At 43.8% G+C, this 22,045-nt stretch overlaps 1 protein-coding gene across 4 annotated transcripts; it reads right to left on the minus strand.

Annotated features, from left to right (window-relative positions):
• Positions 1 to 1,279: 1,279 nt before the first annotated feature.
• Positions 1,280 to 15,783, minus strand: ING4 (inhibitor of growth family member 4). Of its 4 annotated transcripts, XR_008839742.1 has the most exons (9): positions 15,660 to 15,783; positions 4,378 to 4,449; positions 4,022 to 4,188; positions 3,698 to 3,812; positions 3,268 to 3,376; positions 2,811 to 2,958; positions 2,351 to 2,412; positions 1,968 to 2,142; positions 1,280 to 1,880 (listed from the first exon to the last, which is right to left on the minus strand). XR_008839742.1 is itself a non-coding variant. In XM_056483445.1 (8 exons), the coding sequence occupies exons 1-8, from the start codon at positions 15,694 to 15,696 to the stop codon at positions 2,103 to 2,105; spliced, it is 750 nt and encodes a 249-aa protein (XP_056339420.1). In that variant the 5' UTR covers positions 15,697 to 15,783; the 3' UTR covers positions 1,280 to 2,102. The 4 variants fall into 4 exon arrangements, 3 of the variants coding, with proteins under 3 accessions (XP_056339420.1, XP_056339642.1, XP_056339553.1); XM_056483445.1 differs by having other exon boundaries at positions 1,280 to 2,142; XM_056483667.1 differs by lacking the exon at positions 15,660 to 15,783 and adding an exon at positions 14,426 to 15,017 and having other exon boundaries at positions 1,280 to 2,142.
• Positions 15,784 to 22,045: the final 6,262 nt, after the last annotated feature.

Below are 22,045 nucleotides of genomic sequence, written 5' to 3' on the forward strand. Positions count from 1 at the left end.
CACTCTGCCCAAAGCCCATTTTCCAGCTCAGGCCACATCCACCATTTCTTCTGTCAGTTGAGCACCAGTCAATGTCTGAGTAACCAATCCCCAGCTGAAGAGATCAGTTCTTCTACCACAGCCTGCTCACCCACCGGCTCATGGCAGAGTATCCCTGTTTCTAAAACCATACCACAGACACAGCCAACACCTTCCAGAAATTTGCTTCACCTCTGTTCAAGAAAGGAAGCCCCAGGAAGTGGTGTAATACAATCTGGGGATCAGATTGCATTACAGATTCAGACTGTGGCAGGGGTACCACAAACCATATAAGCCACAGCCTGGGGAAGAACTCATCCTTTTTTCTGTGCAGAATGAACAGAAAAACAGAATGAACATTGAGGCAAAAATCTCGAGGCAAAAGCAAACACTGACTCAGTTCTAACTCACTTGAACGTAAAACAACACCAGCTTCTGAGCTGATGTCTGCCAGGGTCCCCCTGCAATGACAAGGTGGGAGCAGCACTCATCCTAACCCACGCTGAACCTGGGCAGAGCTTTGGCTTCATAACTAAACAAGCAAGATCCTCCTTGGATCCTCATACAAGTTATCTGGGTGAGGAAAACATTCCATGTTTCATTCAGGTGAAAGGCTTAATCCTTCCTGATGAGTAGACCACAAACAGGAAGAAGACTTGGCCTGTCAGTCTTCAGGCTGTGCCAGTGGAATTGATAAAGAGGAGCTTCAGGAGGGGCCATCTCCTCACAGTTACTTTCAGACTGCACATCTTCAGGAGTTGTTCTGGAGACTAATGTTATGTTAGTAACAAGCTACAGAGTTTCTGGCAACAAGGTGACCTACTGGGAAGCAAGCTATCAGGGTGTCTGGAAAACCTATCCACCTTCTTGGAGATATGTGGTTTGTCCTGATGGCTTATTTTCTCAGCTGTGCTGCCCAACAGACAGTGAGGGTTGGCCTTTGCCACCTCCACTCCTCATTTAAGAGAAAACAACTGATGAAGTAAATGATCAAGAAATAGCGGGAATAAATGTTCACCTTCTTGAGAGGGCAGGCATTTTTCACAGCCACCAGAAAGCTCAGTAGCTTTCTGCAAGTACATTAAGTACATTTTCAAGCCTGACTTGCACAGAATGTCACTTTTTAGTGACAGAATTGCTACATGAAAAAGCTCTACCACATTCACCATTTACAATAAATGCAGAGCTAAGAGAGAAAGAAAAACTAGAGAGATCAATTGCCGCAGTTTATTTTGGAGGTGACATCAAGGCAAACAGAGTATTGGTTTCAATGAGTTTTATTTAATTCTGTATTATACAAGTGGGATCTGAATCCCCAGACTTCCCACCATCAACATAATGGAGAAGCACCACTACACAAGAGGAAGGCAGAATTTTGAAGCCGGAAGACAGACTGGACCAAGCTGTTTCTCCCCACGTGGTCAGAAATTCTTCCTCCTTCACACAGAGTGCTTCCCAGACCATCAGGTTTACCCCAGGAATAAGAGAGACAAAGCTAGCTCTAAACACTCCCTCTGCCTCCTCCTCTCCCCAACAACAGAGGCTGCTCAATGCCAGCAGTGGAATGGTTAAAGACAGGGAGCACATCAGGTTTTCAGTCTCTCAACCAGCCCACTAGATTAAGAAGTAGCCTGGTTACTCCCTCTCTCCTGAAAAAGATCCAGGAAAATGAATGACCTAAAATGCTGAAGACTTACCTCCTTTCCTTCCCCCATCCCATAGCCTTGTTCTCTAAGCAGAGAATAGGCAATGAACTCTGAGGAGGCTGAAGGAAAGCCAAGGAAAATCAGGGGCTACCTGAATCCCTGGGAATCTGGTGGCTACCCTGGTGCCCTCATTCATTCCCTTTGAGGTTCAGAGACCTGTTTGGAATAGTACACAGAGAGGGCCTCCCTTAAGGACTCAGAAGCAACCAGGGATACACAGAACACCACCGTGAGGGTACACACCATTCCAGGGATGGCCCAAACCACAAACAGGGCAAGACTTCCCTTCAGCCAAGGCCCCAAGGGCTGGGGGAACTGGGACAAGGCCCTGGCAGGGGGAAGAGAGCTCCTGCAGCAGTACTGAGGTCTCATGTGAATTTACTTCTTCTTCCTCTCCTGGGAACAGCGAGGGCAGAACCTGTTAGAAAGAGAAGCCAACATTTAGGGCATGACATGAGCCTCAGTGCATGGTCCCAAAAGACCTTTTCCAAGGTCCATGACAAAGCCTTAATTCAAATTTTCCTTTAAATTATATCTTCTAAGTGTGTATATAGAGTACTTTTCCTCCTGCCACCTAGGACCTCCCCTTTCCAAAGGTCTGTGGGGCCCCAGGTTGCTTCACTCACCATTTTCCTCTTGGTTTTGTTGTCAGACCCACACAGGCAAAATGAAACCATTCAATGGAACACTGTTGGGGTGAAGAGCAGGCAGTTAAAGAGCAGTTTCCTTTAGAAATTGTTCTTTTTGGGCTACCAGAGTTTCCCAGCATTTAATCACAAACTCCTAAACCCCTAACAGTGATCAAGGATTGAATACTCACACCCAAGCTACACTGGGTTAGCAAGGAGAAGCCCCCTTCTCCCTTGCTAAGTTTAGGGAGAAGAAAACATTTTAGGAAAACTCTGAACAAAGAGGCCCTTCAGCAGTCATTGCCAGCCACACCTCTGCCTATCCCAAAGACGTGAGGTAAGCCCTCTCCTTGTCATTGCTTGCTGTCACAGGCTCCACCCAAGCAGGACAAGACATTCCATGAAATAATCATCTCCACCCCATTCCCTCCCATTTCCACCATGTGCAGGCTCTTACATCTGGGTTATCACAGCCAATCATCTCCCCATAGGAGACCTGGTGGCACAGGCAGTAAGTGGGCTCATTGGGGTCCACGGGCATATCCAGTACATCCGAGGGGTGCACATTTCCAAAGGTGACTGAAGGCATCCCATACTCTGTGCTACTGCAGGACAGGAATAAAGTAAGTCAGCAAAGTAACTGGCTTTGAGTACCTTCATGTGTCCCAAGACAGTGGTTTTGTTTGCCAGAGACAGATACTTCTCTTATGTAAGTACCTACACCCAAGGGAACCTGCTTACCCCTTCAACCCATACTCCCCTGAAAGAACAAAAAAGTGTCCTTCCTCTTGCTTCCCACAAGGGACAGAGGACACACAGTTCCAATCTGGGGATCTCAGGGAAGCCTGGCTAGGTCTGCCTTGGTCTGATTTCTAGTGCTGCTTCTCATTCCCTCAAGTCCCTTGAACACTTACGTGCGGACGAGCTTCAGTTTCTTTTGGGCAGTTTTTGGTGCTTCCTCATCAGAGTTTTTCCCTTTAGAGCGAGCACGGGCAGCTTTTTTCTCTTTCTGGGCTCGGCCCTCTGATAAGAAGAGAAAAAGGTGTTGCATCTGTCACCCCACCAAAACAGACACCTGACAGTGACAACCTCTGCAGCACTAAAATACATTCCTGCTTTGGAATGTATACTGGCTTTGGGCCGTGCACTCCATCTTAACTTATCTAGCAGCCTTGAACATGGTCACACAAGAAGAGCCCAGGTCACCATCTTTTTACCTGTCCTTCAGACTCCAGCGCAACAGTCTTTGATCTGCACCACTCCAGTGCCTGCCTTCATCCCCACCACTTCCATAGTCACTTGGCTGCCTCCTGAATCAATCTGCAGCCCAGTGGTGGTACTCACTCTTCTTGCCCTTGCTGGAAGAACTGTCGTAGTCACTCGACTCTATCTGCTTCTCCTTCAGGTCTGCTTCAAAGCGAGCGAGGTCTGTGTCCAGCCGCCGGATGTGCTTATCGACCTGCAGAGACAGCAGTGACCAGGGGTTACCACAGGACAGAGCCCAGGAAGGCAAAGAGAGGACAAAGAGGGGACAAAGGGGCAGGGGGCTTGCACTAAAGAACTGAGGAGCAAGAGTGGGCGTGGCCTAAAAATGAGAGATCAGGGCCTTCCGAGATGGGCGGCTTTAGTTTGGGTGTTCACACGAGCACAAGACACTTCCCTTCATACCATCTCATAGGTCTGCATAGCCAGCTGAACCTTGTCGTCCCCAAATTCCTTGCATTTTCCATAGGCTTCCTGGATTTGCTTGAGAAGCCCCAGTTTTTCCTCAGAAGACAAAGTCCGTGCATTGCTGATGTACTCTGTGGCCAACTTATCGATCTCTGACTTGAGGTCTGAAACGAGGGAAGCATTAAATACACAAACACCACACACACTACAGAGCCCTCCATGAGGAGAGACTGAATGACTGGAGCAGCTCCAGGCCTTCTCTCCTGCCTGGAGATCCCCATGACAAAGGCAAAGCAAAGCTGGTCAAGCTACATACTCCTTGTCTTGGCAACAAAACCATCTCTAATCCTCACCTTCCGTCCTCTGATCCAGATCTCGCATGAGTTGGAAGTTTCTCTGTAATTCAAATGGCAGATTCTCAATACCTGCAGAGAAAGGAGAATAAGCAGAGAAATCAGGTTCTTGTCCATGATGCTCAGGCAAAAACAAAGCTAACCAGTAATAACACACACACACACACACACACACACACACATATACTCTCTCTCTCCTCTGGTGCACATCAGCCTGCTTCTGTTTGTTGCCAGCCCCAAAGGAGACAAACTTAAAAAATATTACATATTTAATGCAGAAGCATAGTTCTAGAGTACATATTAGTTAGCAGAAAACTGCTGCCATGCAGAAAGGTCCACACTAAGAAAGCAGAAACCCAAAATCTGTATAATGAGTGTCAGTCATTACAATACAGTGTCTCCATCCAAAAACTCCACTCAGTAATGAAAAAAACAGCACAACAGCTGGTAAATAAAGCCATTTAGTTATTTCTATACAAGGATGTAAAAATTAAGTTGATCAAATACTAATACTCTGAAAAGTGAGTCTGTTTAATGCATTCATTTAACATATAGGGGACAGTAGATACTTTGGGCAGAGCAAAGATCAAGTCTGAGATGGGATGGGGAACAGAGATCAGTCTTAACCCCTTGTGATTGGTAATTTGTGCCTTCTGCACTGCCATCTCAGTGTGGTCTGTCCAACACCTGGAAGGATGCCACACATTGTGAATAATAAATGTTTGCAGGGCTCTGAATGAGCACTGTGAAGTTGATAGTCAATTAATTTTCAATGCACTCTGCTACTCACCCCCCAGGCATCACCAGATGCTCAACTGGCAAAGCTGGTAACAACAATTCTCATTTTTCCATGCCTGTCTAATCAAAATGAGATCTAGTGTCACAGCATTAACCTGAAGTCTAAGCTTGATTACTGTCCCCTTTATACCTAATAAAAATAATAAATCTCCCTTGAAGGTTTAAAAAAAGAGGTGTTGGGAAAAGCTTTTCACAAAGTCAGGAGAAGCATGTCTGAGCTTCCTGAACTCGCTCTCCAGCTCATAGGGAGTGCAACTGAAGTTGTGTCTGGCCATCATCAAAGCTGTCCAACATATCATTCCAGGCAGCAACCTCTATTTTCACTGCACATATCTCTACAGCAATGAATGCTTTTCCACTTTCCTGAAGAGCAACCAGTTGTCAGGGAAGGTTCTGTATGCAAGAGGAAGGTTTTAACAAGTTTTAACAAGTACTATATAAAAGGAAGTGAAATTAATTCCTGCAAAAGGTAAAACCAACTGTGGGCCTTGCTAAGCACAGAACCTATTCCTTTCAATCAGATTTTTTTTCCCAAACAGCATAATAAGAACTAACATACAGAATCTTTAAGAGCAATCAAGCTGCTGCTTCAACATATTTCTGTTGCGATTTCTGGTTTAGTTACCTGAGAAATGCTCAGATAGTAGTGTTCCAGACACATAATCCACAGCACATACACATCACCCCTCTGCATTCAAGGACAGTTAACAGTGCAAATTCAAATTCTGAAAAATTACTAAGCAGCAAAATTAAGTCTGTCAGCACATCCTGAATTTGATACTTCCATGTTTGTTCAGCATGACAGACTTCACACAAGGTTTAAGCAGCTGACTACTGGATTACATCCCTACGGTTCAAAAAAGCATCTCAGAACATGATGGGGACACAGTGCTGAAAATTATTATTGCTTATAGAGGGATGATATCCAGCTTGGGAATCTAGAGACCATGTTTTTTTCCTTCCTGCAATCCCCAGCCTCATCAACTCTAAACCTTTCAATTTATACAGCAAATGAAACATGGGTCACACTGCAGCACGCTGCTTTTCATTCCTTTCCAAAGCATCTGCTGCAGAAGACAAGACAGGTATCCTCTAGAGGAAAACAAAGCTCTTCCTGCACTGCACACAATATGTCAAATTTATATTGAGTTTATTAATCCTGGAAGATCACAGCTTCTAAATTCTGGACTTGTGGTTTTTAGAAAAGATTAATGTAATTTCTTTTTCTTTTCTGAAAAGGACAGATGGTAAAAGCACAAATTCCACCAGGTACTGTCAGCTTTCCCTCAGCAGGGCTAGAAACCTTCAGATAGAGCAAGCACCTGAGCCAGCACAAAAACCAGTAGGATGCTACTGTGAGGGCAGAACAACCCCATGTGAGGTTATGGTCACATTTCACAGCGGTTTCTTGCACCAGGAGAAACTCAAACAGGAGTTTGATTCTGCTACACAACCTGAAAGGAACTGTGCTCTGGTTTTCAAAGCCATCACTGGAAAAACCTGCCATCACCACTGATGCCAGCTCCATGCTCTTGTCTGGACAGCATATGTCTGTCTTTCTTTTGCCTCTACGTGCCCAGCCCTGTCTGCTCAGCCTGTGCCCCCCACCCTTGAGAGCCCCTCTCTCCCCCCAGAGCCTGCTCCCCTCAGTGCTGGTCCCCCAGCCCCTCAGCCAGGCCAGTGGCTCCCCTGCCTTGTTTGCTGCCTTCCAGGTGTGCAGAGCTCTCTGCTCCTGGCGGCTCTCACAGTGTGGGGAGAGCTGTCACCTTCCTCTGGCTCTGGCTGAGCAAATGCACCAAGGGTGAATCATTTATGCACATCTGAGCCATGATCTTCCAGAGGCTCATTAGCTGGGCAGGCTCCCAGTGGGGCTGACGAGACAAACCCTGGCAGTTGAATTCCTTCCCTGCTAAAACCAGAAAAATGATTTCCTAAAACCACAGCAAAAATATTTCACTCTGCAAATTTATTATTGGACAAATGTTCTGCCACTGCTTCGTCAATAAACAGAGAAAATGAAACAAGTGACAGTACAGTGACTCTATAATCAGAACTGCAACAAAGATACTTTATCTGTTCAACTGAACGTGGAAGGAAGCTGAGCAGACCATTACAAATTATGATCCAGAAAGAGTCTGGCAATAACAAAAAGCATAACAAGATAAAGCTGCAGATAAGCAAGTTATAGCTGAGCAACAAACTATTTGTATGGTACATAACTTAATCTAGCTGTGGGGATGTTTTCTACTATCTGCAGCTTAACTCCAAAGCTCTTGCACAGCCTTAAACAGAAGGGATTCTCTGTATCACAGAATTTATCACAGGTGCCAGAACACATGCTGAAATTGCTTGACCTGTGCCGTGCTGGCTATCATACATTATCACTCTCTAAGTCCCATTAAAAAAAAATAATTTAGATTTGAGTTTCCATTTCCTCATTCCTACCACAACACTTTTCCTCACTATTTCTAAAAACGTTCATGTTATTTATGTAATTTCATTTCCTCCTGCTTTTCTGCTTTTTTCCTCAGCAATTAATTTTGCTCTTTCATCTTAGTAAGATTCACCTAAAATTATCATGACTAAATACTATCATAAAATACCCACGTAATTCTCAGATTATGAAACTGATAACTGTAAAGAAAAAACACCCTAGAGGCATCTTTGATCACTAGAGAAAAGTGATGAAGTGCAACAACAGACAGAAAAATAAGGAAAAGCAAGGGCCTACTTCCAAACAAATGGCACAGCAGCTTGGCCCAAAGCATGGGCTGGCATTAATGCAACTGTGCCACAGAATGGGTAAGCCTGGAAGGGACCACAGTGACCACAGGTCATCTGGTCCAACCTCCCTGCTCAAGCAGGGTCATCCCAGAGCACAGGACTGCCTCCAGACAGTTCTGGAATATGCCCAGAGAGGAAGACACCACAACCTTAGTGGGGAATCTCTTCTATTGCTTGGTCACCCACAAAAAGAAATTCTTCCTCATGTTCAGGTGGAACATCCTGTGCATCAGTTTCTGCCCATTGTCCTGTGTCCTTGTGGTGGCACCACTGATGAGAGCCTGGATCCATCCTCCCTGCAGATACTTATAGACATTGATGAGCCCCCCCTCAGACATCTCTTCTGAAGGCTGAACAGGCCCAGCTCCCTCAGCCTTTCCTCATTAGAGAGGTGCTCCAGTCTCCAAATCATCCTCATTCCCCTCTGCTGGACATGCTTCTGGAGCACCACGTCTCTCTTCAATGAGGAGCCCGGAACTGGACGCAGCACTGCAGATGTGCCTTGCCAGGGCTGAGCAGATGGGCAGGATCCCTCCCTCGACCTGCTGGACTCACTAGTGGACTAGTGGACTCACCGCACAGATCCATACACAGGCCTTGTGCAGCCCTACTGACTCCTCTCAAGGTACGATTATCCTCAAAATCACTGGTGCAGGTCTCTCAGTGGATTTTTTTCACACCTTCCTTTTCTTATCTTGTTTTAATTTAATCACAAGCTAAAGTCTCTCTACCTACCTTTGTCTTTCCTCAAATGTTATTCTTTCACTAAGCCCATTCTTCTTTTGTCTCTTGTATTCTCCTCTTTCCTTGTCATTCTTTCTCCCATTCATTCTTCCACAGGCATCCATAACCATGCTGTCTTCCCCCTTAAGAACCACACACTCTCTCTCCAAAAGTCAGAATCCAATACCATTTTTTTCCCTCTCCAATAATTATTCTTTTATTTACTTCTTTTTAGAAACACACGTGGGGTGTCAGGTGCAGGCAACTGATATTTAAACTTCAGCTACTTATCTCAGATGTTAACTGTGACACACAAATACAGAGAGCAAGCCTACACAGCCTGGTAACTTCAATTGTGCTTCAATCCTCTGCAGCACGTCTGTGCTGTGCTAAACAATGGATCTGTGCTGCCCAAAGCCCTAAAAACAGATCAATAGCACCAAGCACCATCCAAACACACAGAGCCTTTCCCAAGACATCCGTTCACTCACCATGTTTAGACGCGTGTTTATATTTTATTAAAAAATGGGAAAATACATTTTGAAACATAACCACAGTTGCTTTATTGAACAGCTTAGATTTCAGCAAACACTGTAGACACCACATTGCTGAAGGCAATTTAAAAAATTCCTGCTTATGCCAGGGACTGCCACAGTGACAGGGTAAGTTCTTTGCCCCCCAAGACAGCAATCTGGCTGGGATCTTGCTGGGGAAGCACATGGGACTTTTCAGTGCTCCATGATTCTCATAACTTTGTAGCACTTGAAGTACACTGCAGGACAACTGGCTTGCAGCAATCTTCAGGAGCTCCCTTGCTCCCTTATTAGGGGGTAGGGTGTCTTTTATATCCCTCCTTTCAGAATGTATCACCCTTTGAAACTGCTGCTTCTACTCCGTCCTATGTTCTCAAGTAATCAATTACCTTCCTACAGAGTTTATTGAAATTGTTGAATGAGCACAATATATTCCATTCCCTCTATTCAGAGATGGCTCAGCCCTGGTGCAATAAAAAATCCTAACCTGTACCATTATCCTCACAACACCTTGGTAAGGGATAACCCTACCTACAGTTTTACAAAGAGGGTGCCCAGGTGCATGGCAGACTGATTTAGCCACAGCCACCCCGGAATTCTGTGGCCATATCACATATCCCAAGCTTTGGGCCAAGGCACTGCACACCAGTCCACCCAAGCACATCTACTTCAGATATTGTCCAAAGAAATGGGCACCAGTCAGCAGCGACAGTCAACATCAGGGACAGCCAGCCATGGAAACCAAATACTCCCCCAAAGTCTGGGCCCATTTCTCAGGAAGGGAGGGCTCTTTTTGTTGTCTTTTCATTACAGTAGCTCAATGCTACAGCATCCACAGCCAAGATAGCAGGCAATGTTGTTAAGTCTCAGAAAAGAGATCAAGCTCTGATTTGAAAAGCTTGGAGGGCTTGGAAGACTGACACAACAAGAAAGACTCGCAACACTCCTGACATTTCCAGCCTGCCACAGACCTCCAAAGGCAGGGACAACCACCAAAGACATCACAGGGCTGTTTGCAAAAACACTGACATCAGATTTGCAGTTGGGTAAGTGAAGAACTACAGAGAAACACAGCATGCTTTGCCATGTAAAGCCATCTTGTATCAGCTCCAATAAAAATATCAGCCAACAACAAAATCAATTCTAAATGAATTGGTCATTAAATGTATCAGCTCAGTGTGGGCTGTGCAAGTAGTTTTCACACAGAAACAAATGATACCTATGAATCACCAGATTCTCTCCCCTGTGTGAAATCTTTTGTAATTTTCCATAGATCATGTGGTGCATCACAGGTGCAACTAATCCAAAGTCTCAGTAAGATGAAAGGCATCTTTCACTACACTAAGACAGAGACAAGTAGAGAAACAATTTATTAAGAGACTCACATTTCTGAAGAATGATGTGAGAAACTGTAGAGGCAGGGACAGGAGGTATGGCTGCATGCTACATGGGGGAGAGGATAAGAGTAATGAAGGTATGGAATGATAAAAGAACTGATCCAAAAGAAACTGGAACACAGCCAGGTCTGGGAATCAAGGGCTTGCCTACAGCAATTTTCAACATCACACCCATGTCCTCTAAGAGCTTTAAGATGATGATACTCATCACACCCTCATTTGATAAATGCATACAGAGGAAAATCCAGGCAGATGCAGCTATTCCGAAAGAACAATCCTATTTTACTAGGTTAGCTAACGTTATCAAGGAATGAAAGGACGTTCCCATGCCAGTTGTAGGAGAAAGAAGATGACTTCCATGAGGACATGTGCTGCTTCTGTTGCTCTGTCCTTATGCTGGCTGAAGTTTTCTAGCAGTGACAAGCCCTGAACTGGTGCATCTCTTTGTCAGTGTGCCTACTGACAAACGCAAATAGAAGGAGCAAAAGAAACTCAATGCTTCCCTAACTGACATAAAAAAAGGGAAAAAACCCAAGGTAAATTGACTACATAGTACCATGCTAACTTACCAGCTGAGGTCTCCTCATCTAAGCCTGCTGTCTCTATCACCTTCTGTGCCAAGACATGTCCTAGTGCCTGCCCCTGGAACAAGGCACCAGAATTAATGTAACACAGCCTGAGCAGCCTGGCATGTGACATCCTTCTGCCTCTCCAGCTCATCAAGGTTACCTGCTACTCCTGCTGCTCATGACTCTCCCAAATGTTTAGGTCTAATTTAAACTAAATGCTGGCTTTAGTTCCTCAGGGAAGATGGAAACAGTTCTTGTTGTTGGGGGGAGGTACATGCCTTGGTATGTTGCCATAGAAGATTATTCATGTGTTGTCACTAACTAAAAGTACTTTATTCTGGCACCCACTAGATGGGTAAACAGGGAAGCACTGATGGCAGAAAACACAGGTGGTTGCACAGCAGCTCTCCCTACTATAAAGACAATCCCTACACTCATGGCACGTTCACACATAAACAGAGACTTTATTTGGGACTGTTTTCTGAGGATGTGTGTTTCAACAGTGTCTTTCACAAAGGAACTCTACAATCCTCTTGAAACTTCCAAGCATGAAGGAAACTCAGGGTTTGCATCCCACCTTCTGGAAAACCTGTATTAATCACCCCTCTGCCCCTCAAAGCCTCCACAACAGTATTTCTAATCCCGTATGAGGGCCAACACTGAGCCAAGCACAGTAACTCCAGCTCAAGCAAGCACAAACTCTTCTCATGAGTCTTTATGAACATTCCATCTTTTAATCACAAAACACTGTTTTCTTCCTTCTTATTCTTCCTCCATTCCTTTCTGCATCTCTAACTCCTTTGCACCCATAGATTTTCCCTTACTAAAGCTGCTGTTACTGCTTGAGGGAAAGCACATTTTTATCTTGCTTTCTCACCTCAAAACCAGGTATAAAATGGTTTAGAAACCAGAAGGACAATATTTGAAGAGACAGAAATCTTTTTATGTTTAAATTCAGCCACTGGAGAAAAATATTCAGGAAAAAAAGTGGAACAAGAGACATTCCTCTTCTCCCATTCCCTGAATCCTTTGTAGCTCAGTAAGTATGATGAAAGAATGAAGGTGATCAGAGTAGACAAGATATGGAGTTTCTCTGTCAGGATGCTCAGCACAGAAGGAATGTGCACATTTTTCTGCTGCAAAAACATCTGCCAAGAGCATAACACATTTCAGACAGATCTGCTGTGTAATTAACAGCTTAAAGCCAAGGAAAGGACATGCCTAATTCTAGGTCTAAACCCAGTTTCAAATTACAACAAGGACCTGAAAGCTGCTGAAATACTCGACCTAAGAAGCTTCTAGACATCTTTTACTAGGAGAACTCTTAACTTGGCTATTCTGCAAAAAAATCACAGAAAAGAATTTTAGATGTCTAAAGCAGAGGGCTCAAAATGTATGAACTGAAGCAACTGGGGCTGTATGCCTAGCTTTGTCAGACTGCTCAAGCATTTTAACATATAATTTTTAATTACCTATTCACATGATGTTTCACACAAGGTGTTTCTCATTCCCAGTGACTGAGCACTGATTCAAAGTTTTGTTTTATTCTCTTTGTTCAATACAGTCACATGCCTAAACTCAGAGTTTAATCTGAAAACTGACTTTGTAATCAGCTTTTCAAGGTGTTCACTGTTGTGACACTAAAGTGTTTTCACAATGCTGCACTGGAGTGGCCCATTTCCCTCAACAACAGAATGAAGGCCAAGAGATTTACCGAGGCCAAGAGATTAAAGCCAAGAAGGCCAGCTAATTACAAATTCTCCTCCTGAAATGTGCAAAAATGCTTCCTAGCCTGACTTTTCAGAATTATCTGTTCAAGGCAGACTCCAGCTGCAGCTAGAAGCATTCTGCACATCTGCTCCTCTGACTAAAAATTTCCACTCATAATCTGAGGGAAGCACAATCCAAGCAAGGAAAACCTCTATAAAGTGGAACTCATGACATAAATAAAAACATCAAACTCACTTTGACAGAGTGATATTCAGCTGCTTCAAACAGGAGGCCACCTTTCTTCTTCCTACAATTTTCACTTTATTCCTTAAATACCTTCCTTTAGATATGAATAGGTCCTAAAAACAACCCTCTTTCATCACACATTCCTCACTCATTCCCTGAGCAGATCGAGACAGAAAACCATACGAAGGAGAATCTCTGTGGGAGGAAAAAAGACAATTGAAAACTGTGTCTGCAAGAGCATTATACAACTAAAAGAACTCTGTTCCAAGACACAGGTGTAAATTAATAATTAGACACTTTTTATAAGAGATGACCAAAAGTTCTGGACTATTTATTTCTTTCAAATTTCAGGAAGTTTTAGAATATTAGTGAACTACTTTAAAATGGAACTGAATGTTTTTAAAACACTGAAATAATGTGGGGGAAAGAAGGGGAGCAGCAAGAAGGAAATTGAATGCTGCCAATCAGTTAGCATTAAGAAGAAGACTCATGTCTAAAATACAGTCAGGAGTTCAGGCAGAATGCCAGGAGAGGAAAGCAGGCTTAGAGATGAACAATATGGGTAATTAGAAATATATGCTATTACCTATCAGCATCCTAACTTACTGAAGACTGTGATGGGTGCCACAATTCATATATGCTTTCCTGAAAGAAATCTAGAATAAGCACAGCAAGTGTCTTATGATTAGCTAATAATAGCAAGTAATATTGCAACAGACAAAACTGAAAAAGGCCTTTAGAGATCTAAGAGTAAGCAAAAAAGGCTAAACCATCACAGCAAAGAATGTTTTGTTCTTCCTGAAATCTTTGTAACCAGATACTTCTAAGGTCTTTTATATTGTGCACATCACTTTCTTTTTTTCATTATTTTCATGTATTTAAGACACCTCAACAATAGCAGTGACTCTACTGTATTAACATCCACCTTCACCAGGACGAGAATCTCTAACCAATCGCAGGACCACAAATCTCAGCTGAGAGATGAGTTTGGCATTTCCTCTGCATGCCTGTACAAGAGAGGAAGAGGAGTTCCCAGGTTGGCTGATTTTAATTGACTGTGATGACACGATCCAGAGGTGTTTGACTTTGGCAGGAGCATTGTCCAGCCACCAACCCTCCCTTCTCTCCAGGTGGGTGCCTACCACACTCCGTGCTGCATCCTGCTTGTCTCTGCTTACCAACGGCACATCCCAAGCTTTTGCTCCTTTATTTTTGTTCTGCTGCTCTTACCCAAAATACAACTCTGCTCTCCCAGCAGGAAAACCCTGCATCCTCTCTATGTACTTACTCCTTGTCCATCTGCTTCTTTCTCCTCTTTCCCAGCCCTTGTCCTCCCAGCTGAGGAGCCTCAGTCAACTGCAGCCTTCTACAACAGAGTGAGAACTGCACAAGAACATAAATCTTCACTCCTCTCCAACCTGCCTCCTGTTTCAACTCTTCTTCCTGGCTTTTGCATTCTCTTTCCTTGCAGCTCCTAGATCCTTGCCTGTTCAACTGCAGCTTCTTTTCAGCCTCCACTGAAATTTATTATGGTTCTTGGACATTCTTATTAGAGACATTTCCTTTCCTAATGATAAAAGGAGCACTGAAGAGACAAGGGACAAGACATTCTGTGCCCGTATCAGCACCTTATAATTTCTGTGCTGGAAGAAACCCGGTGCAGCAAGACGTCTTAAGAGCCAAACTCCATTTTTTCCATGGATATGCAAACAGACAGTGAGAGATTTAGCTGGCCGGGAACAGTGAAGCAGAAAACACATTACCAGAACTAGCCAGCTTTAAGCACACCACTGCATGAACATCCTCCCGTCTCTAGTGCCAACACCAGACCAGCAGGAAAATGTGAGAGAAGCATTCCTCAAAGAACAGGTTATTCTATCGTAACTCATTAGCCCATTCATTGAGAAACAACTCCTCTGATGGATCTGCTCGGCTGTTTTAAGAACGCGTGGGTAAAACACGCACTGAAAGTGTCATTCCCAAAGGGCAGACTTTGACGAGGTTTTAAGCACCTTAAGGCCGGATGGTAAAATAGGTACTATAGGAGGGGCTCTGATAACGTTACCAAATCTATTAGCATTTACAGACCTCGTCTTCGGCGAGAAAAGCAGGGCTGCATTTGTAAACTGACAGCATGGAAAACTACCATAACTACTGCCCCACAGATGCAAAAGTTATCTCTGACTGGATGTCTATCCCGGGAAACCGACAGCCAAGTTCCCGCTCCCGAGAGGTGGCTAGAGCAGCACCGGCCTCCTTTCTCATGGGACAAACCAGTCGCGGGGCCGCGGTGTCAGGGCTCCCGCAGCAGCCGCAGCCGAGCCTTGCCCACGGACGGGGCCCCTCCGCACGGCCCGGGGACCGGGCGCCCAAAAGCCGGGGCCGGGCTGCGCCCGAGGGGCTGGGAGAGCTCGTAGGCGTCCTGGGCGGCGCTCGGCCCCCGCGGGGCCCCGCCCCTCGGCCCATCCGTGCCCCCCGGGCCGGCTCAGCCGCGGCCTCGGCCCCGCCCCGGCGGCTCTTACTGTCCAGGTAGTGCTCCAGGTACATCCCCGCCGCCATCTTGAGCCCCACACACCGCCGCTTCCGGCGGGAAGCAGAGGCGCGCGCCCACCGGAAGCGGCTCTGCCCGGCTGCGAAGCCGCTTCCGCCCGCCAGTCCCGGCACTTCCGCCCCATTGTCGCCGCCATTTCGGGCTCTGCAGGGCGGCCCCGGGCGGTCCCCGCGGAGGGCAGCGAGGGCAACCGGGGCATCGCTCCTGCGGGGAAAGGCTGAGCGAGCTGGGCCTCTTCAGCCCGAGAGGGGACCCCATCCATGTCTATAAGTAACTGAAAGGAGAATGTGAGACTCTTCTCGGGGGTGCCAAGCGCTAGGACAGAAACTGATGCGCAGGACGTTCCACTTGAACATGAGGAAGAACTTCCTTACTGTGCGGGTTACTGAGCACTGGGACAGATTGCCCAAAGAGGTTGTGGAGTCTCCCTCGCTGGAGATACTCCAGAACCATCTGGATGCAATCCTGTGGGCTCTTGGAGGACTCGGCTTGAGCAGGGAGGCTGGAGCAGTGACCCGCTGTGGTCACTCCCAACCTGGCCCATTCTGTCATCTGGGCGAGGAAGTGCTGTTGACTTGTTACTACGGTTTTCCATTCACCTCGTAATTCACCAGTGCCGAGCAACTGCTGCTGTGACATAAACGGAGAGGGATGGTCTCTGCTGCAGGAGGACTGGTACAATGTCACACTTCCAATAGACTTAACAAAGGGAGTTAAGTTGAACATGTCACCGTGCTCTTTTTCTTTATCATGCCAGAGCCACTTTCGTGACCATACACCACAAACCGCTGGAAGGTTTAGAGCCCCTCGTGCTGCAGAGTTGAGGAGCCCTTCCCCAGCCGTCTATTGCTACATATGCACGGTGTGGTGGTGTGAAGTCACATGCGACTATGGAGGAACTGAGACAAAATTGTCTTACTTTTGTTGATCCTTAGGTTCCAAGACATACAGGATTGTTTTTTCAAGAGCTCAGCGTGCATTTAGCATCCCATACAGTTTAGGAGGCACTGGGTTTGGTAAATACTACATTTCATCCACCTTTCTCCTACCTACTCACCTACACTATCCTGTTTTTTCCTTGCAGCCATTGCTAAGGACTGAATGCTCCCAGATTCTGGCCACAAGGAGGTGATCAGATTTCTTTTTCTCTCTTTTCCTCCCAAAGATCTTCCAAGACACCATCCCTTTATTTATATGGATATACTAGGATTAAGTCTTCGAGCAGCCTGCACTGCAAGACTGAGGAGCTATTATATAAAGGAACTGCAGCTGTTTGAACTATGAACCATCTTCTTGTTAAACTACTTGGTTAATTCACAGATCCTGTGTTCTGATGATGGAGTTTTCCATTCCTCTTCCTACAGTCATTTAAGTTATTTATGACATATTTTTAATTATTCAAAACACATTTCTTAGTCTTTTCAGTTCCCATGTGGAGCAGCTGGCTTCAGTTAGCTGAGCATTATTGTTAAGCCTCTTTAAAGTACTTCAAAATTCTTGTATAAATTGCCTTACACTCTTAATTAAGGAGAAGGATGTGGCTGTTACATTAAAAAAAAAATGTGGTCCCCATACCATGTCACAGCCCTAAATCAGAATCTCCCAAACACATCCTGCTTGGGGCTACCAAGCTGAATGGAACTGATGCTAAAAATTAGACATTCTTAGACATCACTGATTTGTTTAAGACATTACCTGGGAACCCCATCTTATCCTCCAAGCCAAGGCTAGGAAGATGTCAGAATTCTAGACCACTGAAATGGAGAGACTATCTCCCTCTGGACTTCTTGCCACTGCAGATACAAATTATAGGGGCAAAGAAGAGGCTCTTGCCTAAGATCTCAATGGCAAATCTCAGTAAAGTGTACAAATGTGTCTCTAACTGTAGAACTGCCACTGTGAATTTGCAAAATAAAGGGGAGAGGCAGTTTTGTGTGTGTGTGTGGTCTCACAGCAGTAGAAATTCTACTATTCCAGCAAAAACTAGTTCCTGAGCTCTGATTCTGGGAAAGCTCATTTTTGCTTTTTTTACAAAGTCAGAGAAAGGGTTTGCATCACTCAGGGCTCCAACCCTCACCCACAGGAAGTGTCACCACGGTAGTTACTTGTTGAAAGGTGGAGTATTTTTTAAACACTTCTGCACGCTGAAGTCAGAGCAAGGGCACAGATGAGTGTGCAGGAAGGTATTTTCCCAGCTGAAATAAGCTCTAGAGACCCAGGACCATTTATGTCTACCCTCACCCAGCCTCATACGCTGATCCTTTGGCAAGTGCTGTAGTAACAAAGCCTTGCATGCTAGCCTGTGTGGTTGTCACCCTCCTCCCCCTCACCCCAGTCTGCTGCTACAGCTCCATCCTGCAGTTAAACCTACAGGGAGCTCCTGGTTCGACAGAGGATCTGTAGGATGAGTGGTGCTGCCCAGGCCTCAGCACCTCCCACAGGGAAGCGGCATGGCCTACGGAAGCAGTCTGCAGGAGTGGTTCTCAAACCTTTACTGATCTACAGATGCCTGTGTGTCTTTCCTTGGAAATGTAAACAGCTGCATACCAAATTCAAGCCTCCAGATTTAGTTACCTTATAGACTTCTTAAATGTTGTCTAGGAACTGTGAGGTGAAGGCCAGTGCTTGAGAGAGATCCTCATGCAGAACCCAGCAGGACAGCTATAATTTGTTCAGTTACCTTTTTGCTGTACCTTTGTACGTTCAGCTCTTCCCACTCTTTAACATTCTCAGTGGTCCCTGAACTTCCCACTTCCTGTCTTCAGGAAACACGAGAGGTACCCACACTTTGTTCTTACAAATGACAAACGATTGATCTGCAGCACTTGGCCCCAAGGGGGTTAATTAGTTTTACAAATAAAAGATGATGCCAAAGGCCACAAATTATAGCTGTGTCCATGTTTCAAAAACATACCCTCCTTCAGTAGCAAAACTAGGCGTAGACTCTAGTTCTTTGGTGTCACGATTTCTTTTCTTGCAGATTTTTTCCATTCATAACACAGACACTACATGAAATCGAAATGTTTGTTGGACCAAGTTACTACATCTCTCTAGTACTTTGGTGTTCTACTATACAGAAACAAGAAACCATGCACACATATTTAATCTGTTGTACCTGAAAGGACGATTGAACAGGTACCTATCTTGTAGTTAAGGAAGTGTACAGAGCAATTTCATTCTATGTTCCGAAACTGCACTAGTAAACTTGGGCAGCTTTCAGGTACATTACCTGCAAAATATTAGAAGAAAATCCTAAACATGATATATATCCTTTAGTTGATATAAAGATGATAAAATAATCAATAAAAATATAGAAGACAGACAGAATCTCATAATTATATTCTATATTAGGAAGAAAGTTGGATGATGTAGACACATCCGTGAGGTAATGAAATATTACCTATTGCCAATGAGATTCAGGAAGATGTTTAGTTCTACCCATTAAATAAAACATCCTAGAAGTTGCATAGCTAGAAACTGACAATCAGTAATTTGAAAAGAATTATCTGGCAAGCAGATGGAAACAATGGGTTTTCTTTTCCAAACAACTTTGAAGTTCTGAATGCGTTCCAGAAGACCAGCAAATACTTTTACTTAAAGTATTTGCAAAGCAAGTGGGCTCATCCAGGTTGCTGTAAGGCAGTTAACCTAACACTGATGTGGCAAAATCACAGTGGCATTGACTGACAGGTTGCACTCAGCTAAGAAAAGAAATGTATTGCTGTTTGTTTTAATTTGAAGAAAACAATCTAATTAAAGAAACTGGATATCTTGTATGGCTAGGTTGGTGGCTAAAGATAGGCATCTAGGCCTAATGTAGCAAGACTTTAATTGAACACTACACAGCTGGGTCACTGAAAGGGAAAAGAAAGGCAACAGGTAAGAACTACATGGAGCCAAGCCTTATTGTGAGACATCTAAACCAGCTCAATTTAATTCAGCTGTTTGTAAAGATGAATACAGTGACTTATGGTCTGTAATTCATTATGCAAGAAGAAAGACTTCTTATAGCAGAAGACTTTAATGTACTTAACAAAGGCATAGCAAGACCCTATGTATTAAAAAATAGTAATAGAGAGTGGCAGTTTCAATGGCAGTGATAACTAACAAAATAACTGTAATAAGGGACATGGTTGATTAACCATAAGACTTTAAATTATAAAAGTCTTAAATCTTTCTTGAAGATTTAACTGAATTATAGACCAGCAATACTATCATTAGTCATGGCTGAGATTTTGTTACTGTTTGTGGGTGACTTTTCTAAATTATTTCCAGCCTACATGATGTTTCTTTTTAAAGCAATGATGATTTGTAAAGTCCAACTAAAAACAGAAAATCAGCTTGGAAAAGGACAAGAAGAAAAAATGCTAGTGCCTTTCAGCAAAGATACAAGATGCAACCTAATACACAACTCCAGAGTCACTGTCAAGTCTTCTTGGGTACAAACATATAGAAATGAATGGATGTGCATCACAAGGAAAATGCAGGGTCAAAGCATTCATGGCGCTGAAGAAGAAGGACCATGGGATCTTGTTAAGGAATATTCCAATTTGTGTGTGGGAAGTAAATAATTGAACTGTTGTTGGCTTGAGTGCACAAAGCTGCAGACAGCAGAACCTCAGACTTCATCCAAAGAGGGAAGAATTTTGTACAAGCTGCTAACGTTCTAAGTCTTGCAGGTACCCACCTGTACTTTTTAAACCATCTGGAGCACTTTGAATATGTTAAACAACCTTGGGAATACAAAGAGGAAGACCTAATCCAAAACTCAAATAAGTGACAAAGATAATGAGGGTAAGGTTTCTTCAATTATTTCCACATCAGTAACAGGACTGGGTAAACAGAGAAATTCTCACTGACAAGGAAGAAAAGGAGGCCTGGAATAGAGTGGCATTTTTGAAGCTCAGTGGGAAAGTCTCTTAGTAGGTAATAATTTACTTCTTCCTGGGCAACAGTAAAAGCTATAGTCTCAGCAGCAAACTGCACAAACACGAACAGTAACACCTTTGAAATGACTGGTAACAGGAATTGTACAGCCTTAAATATACATGGATGCCCATGCTAGGTAGCAGATTCCAAGAAGAGAAAGGGTAGAAGATATCAGAAAACACCTCAAACCAGGGACCAGGAAAGGAGATTTCAAGTACCTTTAACATATAAAATGAAAAATCATTGCAAAGAATTTTAATTTGTGAGACATTCCCCAGGGAATTCAACTGTCAGCAAAGTAATTCTGACTTTTAAAGCCTTCCCAGCTTAATTCAAGACACTGCACCCAATGCAAGTAATCTTTCAGTCTTCAGGATGATGCATTCAAGATTAGAGAACTACTTGAGTAAAGCTGGCCGTTTTGTCCAGTCCATGTGGAACATGGACATGAAGAGGAGAGCTACAAGTAGCAATCAACCTGTGCTGAGTCTGATAACTTCCAAGGGGAGCAAAACCATAAACTGAGTTGTCCATGGGAAAAAAAGAAAGATGGCAGAGGAATATGAATTAAACTCTCCTGTAAGGAGAAATGTAACATATGGAAAAAGTGAAGGCCAGACAGCAGCCAATATAAATTAGACACAATAAAAAATAGAGAAAACTCTTAAGAAAAGCTTTGTGACTAGCAAAACTAAAAGGAAAAGAATATTTTGCTCTTTAATTCCTTTCAATCACAAAATAAACAAAGAAACCTTACTAACAGTACTGATCCATGCTAGATAAAAATGGTGAAAAAGCTAGTGACACAGAACAGGAGAAACCAGTCAACAAATACTTTCCAATTCCATTTAAAGAAAGGAACAGAATGTAGAATCATATGAAAATAGCAACTTCTATCTAGTACCATAGTATCAAAGTAGGAGATGAGACAACACCTACTAGGGATGTACATTTTGAAATCAGCAAAGAAACAAGAGTCCTGAAAGAGGTCAGTAACCAGCTCTCTAGCCCAGTGATTCTGATCTTAAACATGAGATATCAGAGATACACTTTAAGACACTCATGACAGTACTCCCAAAAGGCAAATGAAACAACTCAGTAGCTAAATTATGGAAAAACTGTAGAGATGAAGAATTAGTGAACAAAAAAATTAAACCTGTATTAGAAAAGTTTTATGAAATTCTTCTGTAGTAAAAAAAAAAAAAAAAGAAAAAACCCAAACCCTAATTTCATTCTTAGATGACAGCATTATACATTTGGTTTAACAAAGGGGACTGCATAGGTGCAACATACTTAAATTTTTATAAGGCATTGACCTAGCACCATAAGTCAGAAAGATAAACTGTACATAATCAAATACTAAGAGGATTAAGAAATGCCCAGCCTGCAAGTCTCAAAAAGAAGCTAATGAGAAGTTGCACTCAATGA

This window comes from Oenanthe melanoleuca, chromosome 1 (genome assembly GCF_029582105.1).
Source record: "Oenanthe melanoleuca isolate GR-GAL-2019-014 chromosome 1, OMel1.0, whole genome shotgun sequence".
NCBI lineage: Eukaryota > Metazoa > Chordata > Aves > Passeriformes > Muscicapidae > Oenanthe > Oenanthe melanoleuca.

Excerpts from the sequence above, each read along its gene's own strand:
- ING4 (XM_056483445.1), bottom strand. The coding sequence starts at position 15,696 with ATGGCGGCGGGGATGTACCTGGAGCACTACCTGGACA. Across the intron at positions 3,813-4,021 it reads CTATGCAGACCTATGAGATG|GTCGATAAGCACATCCGGCG; the intron begins GTATGAAGGGAA and ends CTGTCTCTGCAG. Across the intron at positions 2,413-2,810 it reads TTGGCTGTGATAACCCAGAT|TGTTCCATTGAATGGTTTCA; the intron begins GTAAGAGCCTGC and ends TCACCCCAACAG.